This window comes from Nerophis lumbriciformis, linkage group LG01 (assembly GCF_033978685.3).
Source record: "Nerophis lumbriciformis linkage group LG01, RoL_Nlum_v2.1, whole genome shotgun sequence".
Taxonomy (NCBI): Eukaryota; Metazoa; Chordata; class Actinopteri; order Syngnathiformes; family Syngnathidae; genus Nerophis; species Nerophis lumbriciformis.
The window spans coordinates 58,747,094-58,762,500 of NC_084548.2; the positions used below are offsets into that span (position 1 = coordinate 58,747,094).

The window sequence follows — 15,407 nt, forward strand, 5'->3', positions numbered from 1 at the left end:
TTTATTAATTTAAAAAAAAAAGTACCTTATCTTCACCATACCTGGTTGTCCAAAATAGGCATAATAACGTGTTAATTCCACAACTGCATATATCGGTTGACATCGGTATCGGTTGATATCGGTATCGGTAATTAAAGAGTTGAACAATATCGGATATCGGCAAAAAGCCATTATCGGACATCCCTACTATTAAGTTATTCGTATTTGACTTGCGGAGTTTTTTTTAAATTTTTTAAATAAATGTAAAATAATGTCTTTTACTGGGGGGAAAAAAAGGGTTAACAAAAAGATGTCTATATCTATCTATCGCTGCCATAATAATGTCTTAGTATGAACATTGCTTGTAATGCCAAAGCGCAACCTGCACGTTTTACCAGCAGGTGGCAGTACAACATCAACAGTGTAACCATTATAAACACAACAAAACGTAGATATGTATTCAATTAAGATAGAATAATATACTAATGCCAGTTTTCTGGGCAAGCATGTGTTAAGGTTTGAGGTCTTACCTGTAATTAAGCAATTAAGTGACATAAAAAAGAATACTTTAGAAGTCCACTCAATTCCATGTTTGAATGCATTTTCTGCCGAGCGTTGTTACTATTTTAAGATAGCTCGTTAGCGCCCAGTTGGTTACTGCAAAAAAACAGGGGGGAAAGGCACCCAGATAATAAGAATGAAAACATAAAATGTTTTTAAGAGGTTTAAAATGTGCATTCCATGGTTGAAGTTGGAAAATAAGGCCTCGAATGGAGTTGCAGGCCATGTCACTTCGCTGCGAGGATTAATGATCTTTAAGCTAACATCACTTAACCCTTGTATTACAAAATGTTGAAAGAGCCATATTGGACCAAAAATACAAAAACAAATCTGTCTGGAGCCGCAAAAAATTAAAAGCCATATTACATACAGATAGTGTGTCATGAGATATAAATTGAATTAAGATGACTTAAAGTAGTGATGGTTGATGCTCCAAAGACATGCACCTGGGGATAGGTTGATAGGCAACACTAAATTGGCCCTAGTGTGTGAATGTGAGTGTGAATGTTGTCTGTCTATCTGTGTTGGCCCTGCGATGAGGTGGCGACTTGTCCAGGGTGTACCCCGCCTTCCGCCCGATTGTAGCTGAGATAGGCTCCAGCGCCCCCCGCGACCCCGAAGGGACTAAGCGGTAGAAAATGGATGGATGGATGGGTTGATGAGGCGTCATGAAGCGTTTCGACATATTGCAAAACTGTATAGATACTGTGTCGACACTGTGTCACTAAATACTGACATCTGCTGGACATTAAAAATCCCTACAGGCAACCTATGAACCGACTCAACTGACACTGATTTTATGACCAAGTATATACAATAGATAGATAGATAGTACTTTTATTGATTCCGTCAGGAGAGTTCCCTCAGGAAAATTAAAATTCCAGCAGCAGTGTACAAAATTGAGATCGAATTTAAAAAGTAAAAAGTAAATAATGGGGGTATAAATGGAAACTAAATAGAAAAATATTACAATAGAATAATATACATATTAAATATATATAATAATATAAACAAATTCATTGTATTTCATTTAGGATTATTTCATATCTTCATTGAAATAAAAATATATTTTTATCTTTTTTTAGATACAGTCAATAAATAATGTGAACATGTATCATGACATGGAAATCTAAGAGAACGTGTTGTGAATGAGGATGCTTGTGGACTGGGAATTTTTTTTTTTTTTTTTTTTACAAATTTTTAGTAAAAAAAAAAACGTTTTTCCAACGTATTAAATTTTAGACGATTTCTCTTCTTAGTTATTATTTCTCCAGCTGTAGAAAAGACCCGGTCACAGGGCACAGAGGAGACGTCAGTGCGACACAGTTCACGTATCGGTCACGTGACTTTCTAAAAGCGGTACGCGCACCGACACAGGGTTTTGCTCTAGGAGCTCGACGCATGTGCCGATGCATCGGTGTTGCCGGGCCCATCACTAACTTAAAGGAAACTAAATGACCTGAAATATACCTACAAACGAGGCATAATGATGCAATATGTACATATAGCTAGCCTAAATAGCATGTTAGCATCGATTAGCTTGCAGTCATGTAGTGACCAAATACGTCTGATTAGCACTCCACACAAGTCAAAAACATCAACAAAACTCACCTTTGTGCATTCATGCACAACGTTAAAAGTTTGGTGGACAAAATGAGACAGAAAAAGAAGTGGCATAAAACACGTCCTAGAAATTCGGAGAAAGTTATACATGTAAACAAACTACGGTGAGTTCAAGGACCGCCAAAATTAGTAGGACAAAACGGCGCTCGCCAAATACTCGAATATCTATATATAATGTGTGTGTATATATATATATGGATATATATATGTGTGTGTGTGTATATAGACAAGGCTATGTTATATAAATATAATTAATTTCACGCTGTCCTAATATGTTTTCACTTTTGTATTGGTCGATACCAATATTGATTGATACGATATCAGCAGGAATCATACATACTTGTGATATTTCGCCGTGCGGAATGTTAGCAAAAGTTTGATCAAGTGAAATGAGTCAAAAGGTGAACAATGGTAGCTATGAAAAACATTTACCTATTTAATAACCGTCTGGAATGGGCTCGTGCTGTCTTTAAGTTGAAGTGGAGTGGTACTTGTTGTATTTTTTATTTTATTTGTGGCGACACCTACTGGCCACAATAATTCATGAAGTTAAGCTCATGATGCAGTAAGTTGAATGATGCGGACACGTTTGTTACTGTATACTTTCTAATTCTGTAATTGAGACTTTGCATGTGTGAGTAAAATGCAACTATAATTACTTGCTTATATTGACAAATGTGCTGTTTTATTGTTCAATGATTATTACCTACTCCTCTCCGAGCTGCCACCTTAACGTGGTGGAGGAGTTTGCGTGTCCCAATGATCCTAGGAGCTATGTTGTCCGGGGGCTTCCATGCCCCCTGGTAGGGTCTCCCAAGACAAACAGGTCCTAGGTGAGGGATCAGACAAAGAGCAGCTCGAAGACTTCTATGGAAATGCAAGAACCGAGACTCAGATTTCCCTCGCCCGGACGCGGGTCACCGGGGCCCCCCTCCGGAGCCAGGCCCGGAGTTGGGGCACGATGGCGAGCGCCTGGTGGCCGGGCCTGTCCCCATGGGGCCCGGCCGGGCACAGCCCGAAGAGGCAACGTGGGTCCCCCCTCCAATGGGCTCACCACCCATAGCAGGGGCCATAGAGGTCGGGTGCAATGTGAGCTGGGCGGTAGCCGAAGGCAGGGCACTTGGCGGTCCGATCCTCGGCTACAGAAGCTAGCTCTTGGGACGTGGAACGTCACCTCGCTGGGGGGGAAGGAGCCTGAGCTAGTGCGCGAGGTAGAGAAGTTCCGGTTGGATATAGTCGGACTCACCTCGACGCACAGCAAGGGCTCTGGAACCAGTTCTCTCGAGAGGGGCTGGACTCTCTTCCACTCTGGCGTTGCCAGCAGTGAGAGGCGACGGGCTGGGGTGGCAATTCTTGTTGCGCCCCGGCTCAGAGCCTGCATGTTGGAGTTCAACCCGGTAGACGAGAGGGTAGCTTCCCTCCGCCTTCGGGTGGGGGAACGGGTCCTGACTGTTGTTTGCGCTTACGCGCCAAACAGCAGCTCAGAGTACCCACCCTTTTTGGATTCACTCGAGGGAGTACTTGAGAGTGCTCCCCCGGGTGATTCCCTCGTTCTACTGGGGGACTTCAACGCTCATATTGGCAACGACAGTGAAACCTGGAGAGGCGTGATTGGGAAGAATGGCCGCCCGGATCTGAACCCAAGTGGTGTTTTGTTATTGGACTTTTGTGCCCGTCACGGATTGTCCATAACGAACACCATGTTCAAGCATAAGGGTGTCCATATGTGCACTTGGCACCAGGACACCCTAGGCCGCAGTTCTATGATCGACTTTGTAGTTGTGTCATCGGATTTGCGGCCTCATGTTTTGGACACTCGGGTGAAGAGAGGGGCGGAGCTTTCTACCGATCACCACCTGGTGGTGAGTTGGCTGCGATGGTGGGGGAGGATGCCGGACAGACCTGGCAGGCCCAAACGCATTGTGAGGGTTTGCTGGGAACGTCTGGCAGAGTCTCCGGAAGAACTTTGAACATGTCACGAGGGAGGTGCTGGACATTGAGTCCGAGTGGACCATGTTCCGCACCTCTATTGTCGAGGCGGCTGATTGGAGCTGTGGCCGCAAGGTAGTTGGTGCCTGTCGTGGCGGTAATCCTAGAACCCGTTGGTGGACACCGGCGGTGAGGGATGCCGTCAAGCTGAAGAAGGAGTCCTATCGGGTTCTTTTGGCTCATGGGACTCCTGAGGCAGCGGACAGGTACCGACAGGCCAAGCGGTGTGCGGCTTCAGCGGTCGCGGAGGCAAAAACTCGGACATGGGAGGAGTTCGACGAAGCCATGGAAAACGACTTCCGGACGGCTTCGAAGCGATTCTGGACCACCATCCGCCGCCTCAGGAAGGGGAAGCAGTGCACTATCAACACCGTGTATGGTGCGGATGGTGTTCTGCTGACCTCGACTGCGGAAGTTGTGGATCGGTGGAGGGAATACTTCGAAGACCTCCTCAATCCCACCAACACGTCTTCCTATGAGGAAGCAGTGCCTGGGGAATCTGTGGTGGGCTCTCCTATTTCTGGGGCTGAGGTTGCTGAGGTAGTTAAAAAGCTCCTCGGTGGCAAGGCCCCGGGGGTGGATGAGATCCGCCCGGAGTTCCTTAAGGCTCTGGATGCTGTAGGGCTGTCTTGGTTGACAAGACTCTGCAGCATTGCGTGGACATCGGGGGCAGTACCTCTGGATTGGCAGACCGGGGTGGTGGTGGTTCATCTCTTTAAAAAGGGGAACCGGAGGGTGTGTTCTAACTATCGTGGGATCACACTCCTCAGCCTTCCCGGTAAGGTCTATTCAGGTGTACTGGAGAGGAGGCTACGCCGGATAGTCGAACCTCGGATTCAGGAGGAACAGTGTGGTTTTCGTCCTGGTCGTGGAACTGTGGACCAGCTCTATACTCTCGGCAGGGTCCTTGAGGGTGCATGGGAGTTTGCCCAACCAGTCTACATGTGCTTTGTGGACTTGGAGAAGGCATTCGACCGTGTCCCTCGGGAAGTGCTCAGAGAGTATGGGGTTTCGGACTGTCTGATTGTGGCGGTCCGCTCCCTGTATGATCAGTGTCAGAGCTTGGTTCGCATTGCCGGCAGTAAGTCGGACACGTTTCCGGTGAGGGTTGGACTCCGCCAAGGCTGCCCTTTGTCACCGATTCTGTTCATAACTTTTATGGACAGAATTTCTAGGCGCAGTCAAGGCGTTGAGGGGATCCGGTTTGGTGACTGCAGGATTAGGTCTCTGCTTTTACCTCGGAGTCTTGTTCACGAGTGAGGGAAGAGTGGATCGTGAGATCGACAGGCGGATCAGTGCGGCGTCTTCAGTAATGCGGACGCTGTATCGATCCGTTGTGGTGAAGAAGGAGCTGAGCCGGAAGGCAAAGCTCTCTATTTACCGGTCGATCTACGTTCCCATCCTCACCTATGGTCATGAGCTTTGGGTTATGACCGAAAGGACAAGATCACGGGTACAAGCGGCCGAAATGAGTTTCCTCCGCCGGGTGGCAGGGCTCTCCCTTAGAGATAGGGTGAGAAGCTCTGTCATCCGGGGGGAGCTCAAAGTAAAGCCACTGCTCCTCCACATCGAGAGGAGCCAGATGAGGTGGTTCGGGCATCTGGTCAGGATGCCACCCGAACGCCTCCCTAAGGAGGTGTTTAGGGCATGTCCGACCGGTAGGAGGCCACGAGGAAGACCCAGGACACGTTGGGAAGACGATGTCTCCCGGCTGGCCTGGGAACGCCTCGGGATCCCCCGGGAGGAGCTGGACGAAGTGGCTGGGGAGAGGGAAGTCTGGGCTTCCCTGCTTAGGCTGCTGCCCCCGCGACCCGACCTCGGATAAGCGGAAGAAGATGGATGGATTATTACCTATGTCTAGCTTGTGTGCTATTGTGTGCTTAGCTGTTGTGTAGCTGCTAGTAGCCTATAGCCTAGCATGTTTACCTTTTGAAAATGACTTGACTAAAATATGAGAAATTGTGTGCTTGTTGGAGGACATTTAGATGTTAACTGGCTGTCCAGCTTTGCACAAGTAAACAAGCTGCAGGACACCTTGTATCGCACATGATATCACACACAAGTAAACACTCTGCAGGACTGCTTGTATCGCACATGATATCATACACGAGTAAACACACAGCAGGACTTCTTGTATTGCACATATCACACACAGGAGTAAACACGCTGCAAGACTGCTTGTATCACACATGATATTGCACACAAGTATGTAAATATATAACATATATAATAATATATATATATTTTTTTTAAATTTATTTGTATTTATTTTTATTATAATTTTTATAAGTGTCTGTTTTCTCAGTACCTGTATCCCTATACTTTATCCTGTTTCCCTATCAAATGAATAAATAAATATAACAAAAAATATATATAAATCTATAAAACATATGTACATAAATATGAAAATGTGTGTGTGAATGGGTGAATGTGGAAATAGTGTCAAAGTGCTTTGAGTTCCTTACAAAGGTAGAAAAGCGCTATACAAGTATACCCATTTAACCCGCCCTCATCCTGGGGGTTCCTGGTTCAATCCCCACCTTCTACCATTCTAGTCACGTCCGTTGTGTCCTTGAGCAAGACACTTCACCCTTGCTCCTGATGGGCCTGGTTAGCGCCGTGCATGGCAGCTCCCGCCATCAATGTGTGAATGGGTGAATGTGGAAATAGTGTCAAAGCGCTTTGAGTTCCTTAAAAAGGTAGAAAAGCGCGATACAAGTACGACCCATTTATCCTTTTGGTTGTCAGCTGCTTGTCAGAAAAGTTTGTAAAAAACGATGAATTAGCAGACAGAGAAAAAGTTGATAATCACACAAAAGTGTGACAACTGGTTTAAGAGCGAACAAACAACACAAGACCACACAGACTTTGTCAAAGTTATTATTGTAGAATACTTTGATGTATTTTTTTTTTCTTTCATACAGACATAAAAGGTGTTGGACTTAATTCCCGATAAATTATCTTAGATTTCCATACAGTTTTAGTCTACAGTATACAGGTGTGTTCTTTCTCATATATAGATATTTATTTGTTTAAATAACAGGCAGGTAACTCTTTAATATATTCAATAGTCTTTATGGTTGGTTTTTTTTTTTTGGTCTTTTTTTTTTGTCATTTCAGAACAGTTTCGGCTGTATTTTCTGTCAGCAGAACATTGTGCAAGAAGAAGGGGGAGGAAGGGGGGGGGGGGTATACAACGTAATGTTTCATGGATAAATGTAAAATCTGTCATTTCTCCCCTTGCAGCAGATCTAAAAGAGCAGCCTAAACAATGCCCATAATGCATTGCACTCCTGCAGTCTCTAGCTCCGTGGTCCAGCCTCAATTCGCTCCATTCCTCTCGATCCGATCCCCGCCGATTTACGAGTCGACGCCTCGGGCTCTTCTTGTTCCGCCTGACAGAAAACACAGCCGCCAGGAGAAAAAAAAACAAACAAAAAAAAAACGCTCGGGATAATGTGCGACAACTTGTTTTTCCGTCGGCGGATGGGGGGAGGGGCGGAGACGGTAACCATGGTGATATAATACAAGCGCTCCCGTTTTTTTGTTGTTGTTGTTGTCCCTCTTCTTAGAAAAAAGCAAAAAGGGCTGAGAGAAAAGAAGAGCGTTAAAAAAAAAAAAAAAAAAAAAAGTACCTGGAAATGAAGAGTTTGCACATTTGGGGGCGAGATCTGTACAGAACCATTCCGACACTTCGGGGTAAATATTTTCTCCCTCACATTCTGCTTCGCCTTCCGGTCTCGTGACATCGCCGTGTGGAACGCATGATTGGACGCAAATGTCAGAAACTGGACCGTCTAATTTACAACACGGTAAAATTCATCAGCATGTGCCTTTTTTTTTTTTTTTTTTTCTTCATTAGTGTGTGACACTTGAACAGGTGTGTGTGTGTGTGTATGTGTGTGTGTGTGTAAATGTTGGTAGCGCACAGTCGTGACAGTAGCCTAAATGATGGACCTACACATAAAGAGTGACATTAATGATACCCATAATGCATGCTTCAAAACAGACAGCAACACAATGGCCGCGCGGCGGCGGCCAAGATGGATGGCGAGCATTCGAGAAGACGAGAGTTCTGTACAGTTAAAAGACGTTCCCAGAGAGCCTGAAACACGACGAGCAGGACAGTTTTTGCATGTGTCGGCGTTCCTTTCTAATCTGGGTTACACGAGACGACACGTCCACCGGTTGCATATTATCCGCCCTTGTCTTTTTCTGATGGGGGTGGGGGGGAGCTCAGGAAGTCGACAGGGGGAGGGGGAGATGGGTTGTGGGGGGGCTTGGGGGATTGCATCGCGTTGCAGCACACACACACACACACACACACACACGCTGTGCGGACACTCTTGTTTGTTGGCGGGATGAACGCGGCGACATGTCAAGCATGTGTGATATTTTTGTCAGCATCAACCCAAATACAGCGTTTGAGCTCCCGGGGACCCAAACGGGTCCCGGTGATAATAATGTTGAAAAATAGCCAAATACGTCGTCCACTTCCACAACGTTCACATTGTTGCCTTGACAACGTCAGTATTTACATATTTTGCTTTCTTCCTCATTCCTATGAGAATCCTGCACATGACTGAAGAAATGAAGGAAGGGAGCGGGACTATACAACCACTAGGTGGCGTCTGTGAGCAGATAATACTGAATCATCTCTTTCTCTTTCGGACTTTGGTGCATTCTTCACGCCACTTGAAGTGAGGGGTGAGGCAAAAACTCACGAGCTGTAGGGCAAACCAAGGCACACTCCGTCAGTTACGCCTTTAAACATGTAAATATTTGACTTTGGACTTTTTTAGTAGGGATGCACAACATTTTTTTCACTAGATGATAACACAAGGTCCATTTTTGTCGTCATTACCAAAAAATATTTTTGACACTGAATTTTGGTTTAAATTTTGCGAACTGTTTTTTTTTTTTTTTTTTTTTTTTTTTTTTACATCCAATTTTGCTGACAATTTCATTGAATTAAGATTTGAGAGCAAAATGTGTTTGTATAAAAATTCAGTGCTTTAAAATTCAGTGTGTAAAATGTTCGTGCAGAAATATTAGTTGCTTCAAAACTCTATTGAATTTTTATACACTGAATTTTAAAAAACAAAATTTTTCGGCACTGAATTTTTATACCCTGAATTTTGTTTTACACTGAATTTTTTTACATTGAGTTTTTATACCCTGAATTTTGTTTTACACAGAATTTTTTTTACACTGAATTTTTCTGCACCGTATGTTTTACACTGATTTTTTTGACACTGGATTTTTATACCCTAAATTTTGTTTTACACAGATTTTTTTGACACTCAATTTTAAAACATTAATTTTTTTTATACTGAATTTTTATATGCTGACTTTTATTTTACACAATTTTTTTGACACTAAATTTTACAGTGTAAAACAAAATTCAGGGTATTATAATTCAGTGTATAAAAAAAATCAGTGCAGAAAAAATCAGTGTTTTAAAATTTAATGTATAAACATTAAATGTTTTAACATTCAGTGTATAAAAATTGTATGTTTTAAAATGTAGTGTGCCCACACATTTTTATTCAGTAAAATTGTCACCATCTTATGATGTAAAAATTTCTGTTTATAAATTTCAAACACAAAACATTCAGCTACGGTAATTCAGTGTCCAAAAAAAAAGCCTTCGTAATAAAGAAATCAATTAACTTCCTGCTTCCGAAGACTGATATGCATTATTTTTTTAGACTGTAGATTTAAGTTTCGTTTGTGCACTTTACTTTGCGACTAAGGTTTGATGTGTTGAAGAGTGATGTTTGTAGAACATTTGGCTCGAAAAACGCGCACAGAGTGAAGAAGTCCTACACGATCGACGCTATGTTTGTTTACAATAAGCTCAGGGAGGTTTACTAACTTCCTGCCATGTAGGAGTAAAGGAGCGCTTGATTTGCTCACCTTAATACCCCTACAGCACAGTAAATGTAAATTCAGCTTTTTTTTTTTATGTTATGGAATTGATCGACATTAATTTAGAATTCCTCACAGCAGCCCGAGCATTATATGTCCAATATTTATCTCGCACACGGCCGTGTTCACTTGTAACATTTTGAACACATTTGGTGACTTGGATGGAGTCAAACATGGATGCACATCATTAATATCATCATATTATTCCCAGCCGGGCGGCAAAGAAAGGCCAAGACAAAGATTTTGTGTTTAAAAGAGCGCCAAACTCCTAACGGTAAAAAAAAAAAAAAATCCTGAATCCAGACGGTGATCCGGATCAGCCCCAAAATGTAATCACTTGTTCCTTATTTTATTTCTGAAAGTTTCATGCAAATCCGCCCATAACCCTTTTGAGCTATCCATAGCAGACTGAAAGAAGTGGAGTGAACCCTCTTGTCAGTCAGCCACCATATTTGTCTCTGTGGGTGTAGGCGGGGCCACACACAGAAGTTGAAGCTCAGGCAAGGTAACGTAGTAGAAATGATCCGTATCAGCCTCAACATTGAATCAGTTGTTCCTTATCCCATTTTGGAATCTTTGGGCACCTAACGATTCCAACCCTCTCTGGGGTGACGATTCGATTCAGAATCGATTCAAACCGGTTCTCACAATGTATTATTCGGTATGATAATTATAATGAAACTTTTCAAAAGAGGTTACTAGTTAGAAAAACTCCCTTTGGTTGCATGAAGATGGCCTAAAACGTCTTTTAAAATGTATTCTTGTAATAAAAAATAAAAAAAATATTATAATTTTTGTTTTATATATAGTTTTGGAAATTAGGAATCAATTTAGAATCGGCATCAATAAGAACTGCAATTTGGATGTGAATCTATTTTTTTGTGCACCCCAACTAACTAACTAACTGCCACGACTACATATAATGAGTAAAAGACGCTTCAGTGAGCGTGTGGCACACACACTGGCTGCATTGACGCTGTGTTGGATTAAAAAAAGCCATTCAATTTGACCCGCAAATAAAATGAATAGCCAGCAGATAAAATAGTTTTTTTCAAGCAAATAGTAAACGGGAAATAAAGAAAATGCACCTTATTTGGCGCTATAACATCAAAATGATGAAAGAAGCTCTTATTGATAACACAGCAGCTGTATCAGTCATGTGAGGGTTTTTTTTTCTCTTAAATTGACACCCAACATTGCTGCATCGTTGGAGACACGACTTGTTTGGTTTTTGGGTGTAGTTCCTGTGCTTTGGGTTTGCTTCCTGTCTGGCGCTCTTATTTCGCTCCCACTTCCTGTTCCTAGTGCGGTAACTTTACAAAAACAGGAAATGGGAGCAAAATAAGAGCGTGAAACAGGAAGCAGACCCAAAAACACAGTAAGTACACCCAAAAACCAAAGAATAGTCCATTAATGCGTCAGTAGCGCTAGATTTAACAGTTAAAAAACAACGATCAGAATTTATTGAGTTAAAATAAACATTCTGGCCTCATGTCCTTGGTTTGCCCTGCAAGTCGCGCGCGCACGGTCACACTCGCGGCCTTCAGCTGTAAAGAAATAAAATATGATCATGTCCAACCCATCTTACGTCATCCTCTTTGGGGGCGGGGCCTGTTTGCGATGGCGGTGACCCCGATGGCATGTGAGCAGATGAGTGCATGTGCGTCTTAAAGGGCCGTCGTCTGTGCGTTGTGACCTGATGCCGTTTAAAGGGATAACGCTTCGCCAGCTCTCAGCTTTTTTTTGTTTTTTGTTTTTTTTGCACCCTCCCAAAGGAAAAACCATGAAGCACAGCAAAGTTTGGAGGGTGGGGGAGAGAACGTCGAGAATGAGGAACGGTCAAGACGCTGAACATCGGTTCTGCATGTGCATCGGCCCAATGTGCTACATAAAAGTTAAAAGTTAAAGTACCAATGATTGTCACACACACACTAGGTGTGGCGAAATTATTCTCTGCATTTGACCCATCACCCTTGATCACCCCCTGAGAGGTGAGGGGAGCAGTGGGCAGCAGCGGTGGCTGCGCCCGGGAATCATTTTGGTGATTTAACCCCCAATTCCAACCCTTGATGCTGAGTGCCAAGCAGGGAGGTAATGGGTCCCATTTTTCATATACCTGTATGTGTGTGTGAATCACACACACATACACGTACATCATATCATGTGGGGTATTGGCGACTGATAAAAAACCCAAAAACATATTCATACACAAATATACTGTATATCCTTCCATTACTGGTAGGGTTAATGAGAGACGCCGAACATCGGTTCTGCATATGCATCGGCCCAATGTATCGTATGTACATTGACACACACATACGCGTACACAAATTTTAGGTTTTCGCTTAAAAAAACGTTCATACACACATATACTGTATATTCTTCCATTACTGGTAGGCTTAATGAGAGACGCATACAATGTGCTGCATATACGTGTATGTGTGACTCACTCACACACACACACACACACACACACATATACAGACATACATACACGTACATCATATTACCGGTAAGTGGGGAAGTATCGGCAACTGATAGGATAATTTTTAGGTTTTCGCTTAAAAAACAAAACATTCGTACATAAATATACTGTATGTCCTTCCAATACTGGTAGGCTTAATGAGAGACGCATACAATGTGCTGCATATACGTGTATGTGTGACTCACTCACACACACACACACACACACACACATATACAGACATACATACACGTACATCATATTACCGGTAAGTGGGGAAGTATCGGCAACTGATAGGATAATTTTTAGGTTTTCGCTTAAAAAACAAAACATTCGTACATAAATATACTGTATGTCCTTCCAATACTGGTAGGCTTAATGAGAGACACCGGACATCGGTTCTGCATATGCATCGGCCCAATTTACCGCATGTAAGTGTGTGTGAGTGTGTGAATCCCACACACACACATGTACATCATATTATGTGGGGAAGTATTGGTGACTGATATGACAAGTTTTAGGTTTTCGCTTAAAAGCAACAACATATTAATACATGTATATCCTTCCTTTACTGGTAGGCTTAATGAGGAGCGGTCGAGACGCCGAACATCGGTTCTGCATTTGCATCGCCCAATGTGTCGCATATACGTGTATGTGTGTGTCAATCACACACACACACACACACACACACACACACACACACACACACACACACACACACACACACACACACACACACACACATACACGTACATCATATCGTGTGGGGAAGTATTGCCGACTGTTATGACAAGTGTCAGGTTTTCGCTTAAAAAATTTAAACATATTCATACACAAACATACTGTATGTCCTTCTTTTACTGATAGGCTCAATGAGAAGCAGTCGAGACGCCGAACATCGGTTCTGCATATGCATGGCCCAATGTGTCGCATATACATGTATGTGTGTGTGAATCAAACACACACACACACACATACATGTATATCATATCATGTATTGGCGACTGATATGACAAGTTTTAGGTTTTCGCTTAAAAAAAAAACATATTCATGGATACATGGATGGATGTACTGTGTATGCGTAATGAGGAGCGTTCGAGACACCCAACACCAGTTCTGCATATACGTGTGTGTGTGAATCACACATACACACACACACATACACGTACATTATATCATGTGGGGAAGTATTGGCGACCGTTACGACACCTTTTTTTGTTGTCGCTTCAAAAAAACAACATATACTAAATGGATAATATTTGTCTGGAATTGGTCTTTTTCTAACAAGTTTCTGTTTTTGTAACCCCCCCACCCATAAGAGACAACACACACGTAGTGAGAGAGAGAGAGGAAATCAAAGAAATATCATGCGGGGGTGACAGACGATGAGTTAAAGCTTGAACGATTGGACGACGAGCGGATCATTGCGGCGTCATGGCAACCAGATGTGACCAATAGGAACGCGGGAGAGAGTGGTCCCCATGCCGCCCTATAGCCCCAAACTCACAGCTCGTTACCTGGAGGGGTGGAGGGTCAAGGTCAAGGTGAGGGTGGGGAAGGGGTGGTGGTGGTGGGGTGGTGGTGGTGGGGGTGTCGTCATGGAGATCTAGGAGCAGCCATTGTCCTCCCGCATATCCGCCCTGTCGAGCGATTGGATGGAAATGTCACATGTGCGTCCTCCCTTTCCTCCCCGCCCAGTCATAAGGTGGTCTCCACACAGTACAGGTGGGCCAGGTGAGGGCCGGGGGGCTTCCCCAACCGGTCCCTGCCGCAGTGTCGATGGTGGCGATGATGGGGACGGTAGTTGCCGGGGGCGACCGGCGAGGCGCTGCTGTTGTTGTTGTTGTTCCGGTTGCACCGGGTCACTGGGAGGCTGTGCTGGCGGTACGGGCGGGCGGGGCGGCTGCGGGACGCGGGCTGGGACTGGGCGGGCGGGGGCGGCGGCTTGCGAAGGGCCGGGTGCACGTGCTGGTATCTGCTGAGCTCGGACTCGTCGTCCACGTCGGTGTCGTCGATCAGCGGGATGTTGTGGATGAGGTCGTTGATGAGGAACTCCGGGTGGGCCATGAAGTTGTGGATGGAGTTGCGGGACTCTGGCTTCTCCCGGCCCTCGTACAGAGAACTACGGAACGCTTTCACCACCCGCATCTGCCAGGAGGGCGGACGCCACAAGAAAGAGAGAAGAGCAAGTCAGAAGGAGGAAGTGGAACACAGCCGAGGGGTAACCATGGAGACGGACCGGTCTCCTCCGGGAGACGCGCACACAGACAGGAAGACAGGCACTCAGGGCAAGGTGGCTTATGGGTAACGTCGCCGTAAAAAACAATCAGCAGATTTTACGGCAAAAAACTGCCAGAATTTTAGTGTAAAATGTACCGTGGTTTTTACAGTGGATTAAAAACTGTATCATTGTTCTTTTTGAGGAAACATTTTGGCTATTTTTGTAAAAACATCAAATCTGCTTTTCACAGTGCATTACTGTAAATGGAAATACGGGGCCCTTTAAATTGTTACATTAAAATTTTGTCAACTGAGTTTTTGTTTTATGTAAAATCTATGCTCATGTTTTCACAACGTATTACTGTAAACGGAAAACTTATTTATTTTTACTGTAACATTCTGGGAACCTAGCTGCTATTTTTATGTCAAACATGTCGTTTTTACAGTGCATTACTGTTAAAATAACAACTTACCACTGGTTTTTTTTACAGTAAAAAATGTCAACTAGGCTGACAGTTTTTAATGTAAGATCTACAGTCGTTTTTACAGTACATTACTGTAAATGAAAAACAATCTTTTTTACATTTTTACAGTCAAATTCTGGCAACTTCACTGCCGGTGTTTTAAAATGTAAAAAATA

The 15,407-nt window shown here is 43.7% G+C and overlaps 1 protein-coding gene across 5 annotated transcripts in view; it reads right to left on the reverse strand.

The window, feature by feature from the left end:
• Positions 1-7,016: 7,016 nt before the first annotated feature.
• Positions 7,017-15,407, reverse strand: part of atp2b3b (ATPase plasma membrane Ca2+ transporting 3b) — a 166,824-nt gene continuing 158,433 nt past the window's right edge. For 3 of the 5 annotated variants that reach the window (XM_061988268.2, XM_061988235.2, XM_061988243.2), the window contains one exon: positions 7,017-14,695. In XM_061988268.2, the coding sequence (XP_061844252.1) occupies positions 14,246-14,695 (450 nt within the window). In that variant the 3' untranslated portion in view covers positions 7,017-14,245. The remainder of the gene's footprint in view (positions 14,696-15,407) is intronic. The other 2 variants (XM_061988252.2, XM_061988261.2) reach the window with 1 other exon arrangement.